Below are 8,572 nucleotides of genomic sequence, written 5' to 3' on the forward strand. Positions count from 1 at the left end.
ACTATAACCTCCAAGTTACAAAAGTCGACATCGATATAGCTAAGTCACCAGAATTCGGTGACTTGTGTCAAAAATACCCTTTGACCTTTTCTTTTATCTATGACTTTAGTCCAACTCATAACTAAGCCACATCCCAACTGAACTATATTCAAAGGCTCATCAAGGTGATCCAGACAATCCTTTGGATAATCAAGACAAACCATAGAGTAATTTTACTCAAGATGCAAAGTCTTTGAGTGAGTCAAGGCCCTTCTGTGATCAACCAAAGGACTTGAGGCCTTTGGGTGATCATTCAGAGACATCTTGTGATCCACATCAAGACTCCAAGCCCAGTTATTTGACAAGGTACTACAACAAAGAAGGCCAGCAAAGCTTGAAGCAACCTAGGCCACAAGTCCAGAGTAGTGACCAGACTGAAGAGGCTGAAGGTAGCAACAAAGGACTAACATGGGAAGCAGCCTTAGCAGAGACTAGAACCTTGAAAGGAAGCCTAGAGGTTTTCAAGATCCATGGCCCGTTCAGAGCCCAGGCCTGCTTAATAAACCCAGAACAAACAACACCAGTTCAGAGCCAAGGAGGGTCTAGCACTTAGCCAATTTTGTACTCCAGTTTATGTTGTTTTCAGAAGAGTCATTAGCTGAGTTTTATTAGGAGGATCAGTGCACGCGTGTTTTTTTAATAAAGCCTTAGAAGGCACGTGCTTGTTGAGTCATGAGTCCTATATATACACATAGGCTCCCCTTGTAACAGACATTCTGTTTTTCTGATTTTTATGAGAAGTATTCTTCATTTGTGAATTGTGATCACAAGGGAATTGGAAGGCTCCAATTCTAACCTGTGTGCCTTGACGTGTGAGTGAAGCATTCAAGAAACATAGCAAGATTCCACTATTGGATTAGTGAGTGAAGCTAAGCCAAGGGTGAGAGGTGTGAAGCCCAATCAGTGAGTGAAATTGAGAGGGTTTGCATCAAGATCAGTCCCTACACTGATCATATCTGAGTGTTATTGATCCAAGATTGGTTTGTGACTTCTTGTGCATTAATCCTTACAGTGTAAAGAAGGTTCTTGAGTCTTTACATAGTGCACCAACCCACACCTCTTCACAACCTTCTCACCTTCCTCTCTATCACTACCACCACCACCCCTCACCATAAACTCCCCTCCTATCCATTATTTTCTCCCTCTTCCTTCATCTTTAACCTTTCCTTCTATACTATACTTTTTATTTCCCAATCCTAAGTTATTTTGAGTAGTGTCTTCATCACTTTCTTTAATTCTTATCAATATATATTTCTCATGTTTAATCCTATCTATATAATTTTATGATTCTTACTAATTTTTTTATATTTGTGAGTTGCGAAAATCATTAATTTTGCGATCTCTTGAGAACGGAGGCAACTAATTGATACGTCCTTTGATTCTTAATAATTGTTATACTTTTGTTTTTCACGTTAACCAACGTACAATTTCAATCTTTTAATCTCTTTAACTTTATATGATATAAAATTCTATAAAGTTAATGTTATGACAATATGTATCAAGATAAATCAAATAAGATCTTATTTGACAATATTTTATATTATACATAAAAATATGTGCCAAATAAAACCAATTAATAAACAGTAATTAAAGTGACTGTAACAACTATCAAAATTTAGAAAAATTTCTACTGTTTTTTTTAGAAATTGTTGCAAATGAATTACAACAATTGATTTGGTGGAGATTCTACCTAATGTGAATGTCTAATGAGCTCATGGTCAGTTATTGGACTCCCACCAAGCGAAAATAGGATGAGGTTTGGCCGTTTGGGTACTCTTATAGTCTTATGCACTGACCCACTTGACTTGACTTGCTATTACAGTGAATTTGGGCATAATGTTTTACGCATGAAAAGAGGAAATTTTTTTTTAGATTTCAACATGTGAAATGTTTCAACGAGCAATATTCAATCCGTGCCACTTTTTAAAAAATTATACTCCCCCCACACTATTTTAGTTGTCCCATTTATTTGAATACGGTTATTAAGAGTGGGGTGGGATCTATTAAAAAGGTGGTAGTTGGGTAAGTAGTGATGGGTAATTGGATAAATAGGGTATATGGGGGTATATTCGTAATTACGTGTGTGAACTAAGGATATTTAGATAAAAAAATTGACAAAAAAAAATATGACAATTAATATGGTTTTGCCAAATAAGAAAATGTGACAATTAAAATGGTGTGGAGAGAGTAGTTGGCTAGTTTAGTCTGTCTTACTTATTTTATATTTTCTCAATTTTAAAATACGTGTAACGTTTTTTTTTATACGATCTAATGTGTTAATTTAATTCTTAATATCTTAAATTATGTACAATAAAAAATTGTAAAAATTTGATATTAATAATCTTTACATTAAGACGAATAAAACAAATTCCACTTGATTAGATTTTAACGTATAAATTAAAAAAATTATGAATTAAGAGATATAAGTGAATAGTGAATATAGTCCAATATTGCAAGTAATTTGAAACGGAGAAAGTATATTATTTTAATTTTTGGACAAAATATATTATTTTTTTTATTTTCATCATTATATTTTAACTTTCTTTTAATTACAACCATGCAATTTACTTTTTCTCGTCATTTATTACTAAATATCATTTTTATCTTTAAAATTACCATATTTTCCATTGCTATTAATTCAAAGAGACGGAATAGTATATACTCCTTTTATATAATTAAGGTACATTTTTAATATTGGATAAGATAAAAGTGAAAATATTTAAATTTTATTTTTTAAAAGAAATAGTTTACTCAATATTGTAAATTAAGTACTTTTACTTTGTGTTTATTTTATTTAGAAGAAATTATATAGATTCTAGAAAGTATGCCAAGACAAACATTCGGCCGTGATTCCCTCTTTATTTTTCCATACCTCTATAGAAGTGAAATCAACTTAGAAAACCCCTTTTTTTTTAAGAAGACATTCACCAAGATTTAGATCCAATCATCCATTCCCATAGTTGATTAGTTGATTACTACTCCTATCTTATATACAATGAATTTAATTTTTTATTTTAGTCTCTTATAATTAATTTATCCAATTTTTTGTTTAAGGTTATTCTTGTGAGAGACCGTTTTTTGATAAGGCAACTTTAAAACAAGATAACATATGCTAAAATATGAGGCAAGTCTCATACAAGAATGTGAGTTTTTATTTTTGGCTATAATTCTATATTATCTTTAATCTCCGTATTTATTTTTTTTTCTAAATATTATTTAAACCATTAAAGTAATTTTTTTATTATCATTTTTTAATGTAATGGAATGTAATCTTTATAAGGTTTTAGAATTAGTACTCCCTCCTTTTTACAATATTGTTCTTTTCAAGAATAATTCAAGTTTTTAATATCTAACAACACACTTTATTAAAATTAAAAATTTTTAAATAGATATATACATATATTTAAAATTTTATACATTTTGACGAATACAACAAAATTTAATATAAATATATCTTAACTTCTAATATTCATTAGAAATTATATTTGAATTTCTTTCTCTACACATAGAATATTTGAAACATAGTAATATGAAAGTTAGTATTTAATTGTACTTCCTCTGTCTCATTAAATTTGTAGTATTTTTCATTTTGATATGTCCCACTTAATTTACATAATTTTTATTTTTGGATAATGGCCTACCACTTTCTTTTAATGTCACCCATACATTTTAACTTTATTTTAATTTTATCTACACAATTTATTTTCTTTCTTTATTTATTTTAAAATAATACTCGTCTCTCTCTTTATTCAATTCTATCAAGACAGTTTACACTAAAATTCAAACCCAATAATCTAATAAAAAATAAACCCACAAACAATAAATTTCAAATGGTATAATAAACATGTCTAATGGGTGGTGATGAGTAGGAGTCCGTGAGGAGGGAAAGATAAACAATGTGGGTAATCAACAATAATGTTGCGAAGAAGTCTCCAATTTCACATGGAAAGATTGCAGGTAACATCTTTAACATTCGTCAAAAATAGTGTATTACGTCCAATTTTATTATTCTTTTTCTGGGACGAATTTTAAAGTTTTCTAATCCGATCCTCCACCCTTTTTATTTTATCGTCATCCCCTTTAAATAAAATTACGAATTTGCCCCTGATTTTTAAAAAATTACAATTTTACCACTTCCTATAAATTTCTTATTTATAATAATAATAATAATAATAATATCAATAATAATAATTAATTTTTTTATATTCTTCAAAAAGAATATAAATACTTGAACATCAGATCAATTGTTACCCCAATAAATACAATATAAATACATTAATACTTGAAGTCATGCCCGTTGTTTTATTATACGTGCAACTAACATGAAGTTTTCTCGCACGATCACGACGTGTAAGTGTAAATTGCAAGTATTTCAATTTATATTAGTGAACTATTCATAATTCAATCAATATATAAGACGCACCTCATAAAAACACCCTCTCATATCAAAATATGTGAATATAACTGTACATGAGACAAATAATATTTCTTCTATTCTAAATACTTGTTACCTTATGCTAATCAATATTATTTATTGTTCAAACTTGTTTTATATATTGTTGTTAATGTATATGAAAAAATTATACTTAAATGAAATCTTTTTGAAATACTTTCTCAAAATTAACTTTTTATAATTTTTAAATATATATAGTTTAATATATAATTTATCAAAATAAAACACCAAATTACATAAAAAATCAAATATATCAAGTATAATAAAAAAAAAATAAAAAACTGAGTATATATTAAAAAAATCCATTAATAGAAGTATGAGACAAATAATGATGATGTTCGTCCCTTAAAAAATCCCACCATAACATGCAAGATTGAAGGAGAGAGGCTAAGATAATGTACATGAGGTGCAATGACAAAAACACCCTTGTAATGTGACAAAAAGGGGCCCATAGCTTCACGTGATCCTCCCTAAACAAAAGACTAATACAAACATACAACCACAAAAGGTGAAGCAAACAGGACAAACATATCAGCCTGAGCTTAGACTAAGAGATAATAATAGTAATAACGATAACATACTTCTACTCTAATGACCCGTCCTCCGTTTTATCGAGATTGCTACATCACGAATATCAACGTAAGAACTGAAGTTAAACGTAGCAATCTCAATACGACTCCTAGTGTTACAAATAATAGGATAATACAATGGTTATAATGTTGATAATTACTAAACCGTAAAGCGACAGGGACGACAAAATAGACGAAGCGGATGAGTTGGGCTTGTAAAATTGAAGCGAATCGACGGCAAGGGGCATGTTTTCTTGATCAGGGCTGCATTTAGAGTCATGAGGGGGGTGTGGACTGTACATCATGGCTCGTAAAACAGCAGAAACAGTTGGGATATAGGCCGTTTTGTTTCGTGCTAATAGCCATGTTAGACCCATTAGTTTACAATCTCTATTGAACATTTTTGATGCCCTACTGCTTCCTTCTTCCTTTCCTCTGCTTTTGCCTTTGCCTTCGGTTTCTAACTGGAAAATAATGAAACTATTTACACGAATTCTAAAGGTCATCTTTTTTATCACAAAAATGATATTTAAGATGAAAACTAAAGATAAGAGTGGGCAATTTTAGGACTATTTTCAAAACATGTGTTCGACACTCAAATTAGCGGCAAAACCAAAAATTAAAATCATAGAAGTAGCAAATTGGACTATTGGAGTATACCCTTCTTGGAGACGAATAAGTTGACAAATGAAATGAAAACTCATTAACATGGTACATGTGAATTCAGACATTACCTAATCCCACCACAACAAAAGAAGGGACTCTAGGGAGTACTAATAGACAATATTTAGTAGACTCACTACCCACTACTCTGCCTACTACTTCCTTTTTCTTCCCCCCACAACACACTTTTACTGCTCCCTCAGAAGTTAAACTCCATTTTTTACTTATTCTTTTGCTCATGTCAAGCTCAAACTCCATTAAAACAAGAAGTCAAATTTTTAAAAATAATATATATTCAACAAAAATAAAAGTACTTTACTCTAGTTCAACTTTTTATACCCAAATCAAGGTTTTGTTTTGGAGCTCCTTGAAAACCCAACTTAACTTTCTACTATTTCATCATTTTTCTATTTGGTAATTCACACAATGACCTCATTAAAGATTTGCAAATTTTTGGGTAAAATAAAAAGAATATGATAAATGATTGAATTGATTAAAAGGAAAGAAAAGTTGTATTATCACTAAATTAAGTCAAATTATAAATTAATCTAAAGGAAACATGGAAACCCACCAGTCAGGAAATTTGGGAAGACCCTGAAAATGATTATGGAAAAGGTTGAAGATTCGAAAAACAAAAAGAAACACATGATTCAGAAAAATTGGGATCACTTTGAAAATGAGTATATAAAAAGTTGAAGATTCAAAAAAAAAAAAAAACCAAAATTCAGAAAATTTGGGAAAACCCTAAAATTAGTATGGAAAATTTGGGAAAACCCAGAAAATAAGTACGGAAAAGTGGAAGATTCAAAAATAATCAGAAACCCATGAGTCAGATAATTTGGAAAAACCTTGACAATGAGTATAAACAGTTGAAGATTCAAACAAAAAAAATTCAGAAAATTGGGAAAACCATAAAATTAGAATGAAAAAATTGGGAAAACCCAGAAAATGAGCATGGAAAGTGGAAATTAGAAAAATAAAACCCTAAATTAGTATTGAAAAAAATGAAGAATCGAAAAAATATTAATGAAAATTGACTTATATCATTTATTACGCCCATAAAGAATAAAAAAATGAATATATGAGGAAATAATAAATGAGGAAATGATTGGAGAATCCATAGAAAATACTCTTAAAAATCATAGGATTTTGTGAGCAGTAATTGAAGGAAGGAATTATAAGAGTACCTTTTCTAAAGCACCAAGACATTTAGTACATCCAGCATACGAAGAATTCCGACAATTTTTCTCCAAATTCTTCACATTCGCCGTTGGCGTCGCATTCCGATAATTCGCCGTCAAATTAAACGCCGCCGGACAACTTAACGACGCAATTTGATGAACACGAATACCACAAAAGCATAAAATAGTGTCGCATGTAGTATTAGGTTGAAGAAGCTTAATATTCCGTTTTAACAGCGAGTTATGCAGTGAGTTAACACACTTTTGCGAGTCAGATTCCGGCATCATCGGGAGCACAGAATCGTCCGAGTCAGGTGAAACGGGAGGTTTAGCCGGAGGGAGCTGGAGTGCGGAACGGGCATGAGCAGCGTAAAGCCAAGCAGCTAGAACAGGACAACAACGACTCCGGTCTAGATTATGAGAACAAGCTTCATTAACACCACCAAAGAGTTCATCAGAGAGGTCTAAATGGCAGGTTTGAGAATCGGTTTGAATCGGAAAAGCTGGAACAGTGTTGGGAGTTGTGGGGTAATCTTTAGGATTGATTGGTTGGGTTAAACCGGAAACGGGTTCAGAGAGTAGATTAGAGAAACAATGGTGGGGAAAAAGGAAAGAGAAAGTTAAGAATGTGATGATGGTGTAATGATTGGAGGAAGCCGCCATTGATGATGAGTAAGTTCTTGTGAAAAGAGAGGTTGGTTGAAAATGGGGTTATGGTGATGATGATGATTCGTTCTTGGGGAAAAGGTTAAAACAATGGATTCAAGGCTGAAAGGCATAAGATAACAATGGCAAAAAATCAAAGGAAAAAAAAGAAAAAGTAATGGGTGCTAAAAGTTGTCTGTGTGTATAATGTAACCTAGCTTTATGGCAATTTTTACTGTTTTTATCACTTTTTTTTCTAAGAAAATTGGACGTGGTGACACTCTGGCATTTTCAAAAATATTCATAAAGTGGTGTGGTGACTTTGAGCTTTTAATTTTTGTTAAAATGTTAAATTTTTGGTTAGATTAAGTACTTATTTTAATTGAATTTTAAAATATGTAGTTAATTAGGTAATCACAACGTTTGTTTTTTGAAAAAATGTAATTACGTTAGGTAAAAATTGCGCAAAGTAAACAAAAAAACCGTCCCTTTTATCTACCACGTGGAAAAATTATTAGGTCAAGGTCACAATGTGAATTTAATGTGAAAAAACCGAAAATTTAGGGTTACCACATGAAATTTCCTTTTTTTTATTTTCAGTAAGTATAAGATCGTCTCATTATAAGATAAGTTTATATGATGAGTCTATTTTTCTAATGGATTATTTAAAGGTTATAAGTGATTGTTAAAACTACAAAAAGTGATTACTTAAATATTAAAACCGGAGGTACTTTAAGATGTATATTAATTGATATTTATTTTGCTCCAAAGTAATGATCTCACTATGAGAGTATAATTTGAAAATTGTTGTTACATAATACTTGTGTCTAAACTTGTGCAATGTGTCGAATTACGGCTAAGTAAGGCTCAAATAAAAATTAAACAGGTTATATCAATAATAATTAGACTCTTAACGATTACATAACGCATTACAATTCAAGCGAAAAAAATTTTATAATAAACATTTGTTTGGCCAATATTGAGTGTGTTTTTAGTGCGTTTAGGTCTGTAAAAGATTAATT

At 30.8% G+C, this 8,572-nt stretch overlaps 1 protein-coding gene across 1 annotated transcript; it reads right to left on the reverse strand.

Moving 5' to 3' along the window:
* Positions 1-4,769: 4,769 nt before the first annotated feature.
* Positions 4,770-7,792, reverse strand: LOC130806673 (uncharacterized GPI-anchored protein At4g28100). The gene is made up of 2 exons (XM_057671838.1): positions 6,912-7,792; positions 4,770-5,525 (listed from the first exon to the last, which is right to left on the reverse strand). The coding sequence occupies exons 1-2, from the start codon at positions 7,566-7,568 to the stop codon at positions 5,178-5,180; spliced, it is 1,005 nt and encodes a 334-aa protein (XP_057527821.1). The 5' UTR covers positions 7,569-7,792; the 3' UTR covers positions 4,770-5,177.
* Positions 7,793-8,572: the final 780 nt, after the last annotated feature.

This window comes from Amaranthus tricolor, chromosome 2 (assembly GCF_026212465.1).
Source record: "Amaranthus tricolor cultivar Red isolate AtriRed21 chromosome 2, ASM2621246v1, whole genome shotgun sequence".
NCBI classification, from domain to species: Eukaryota; Viridiplantae; Streptophyta; class Magnoliopsida; order Caryophyllales; family Amaranthaceae; genus Amaranthus; species Amaranthus tricolor.

What these genes read in the sequence shown, in the direction of transcription:
- LOC130806673 (XM_057671838.1), bottom strand. Translation starts at nt 7,568, where the DNA reads ATGGCGGCTTCCTCCAATCATTACACCATCATCACATTCTTAACTTTC. An exon ending in GTCTTGGTGCTTTAGAAAAG is followed by an intron (nt 5,526 to 6,911) that starts GTACTCTTATAA and finishes ATTATTTTCCAG; the next exon opens with TTAGAAACCGAAGGCAAAGG.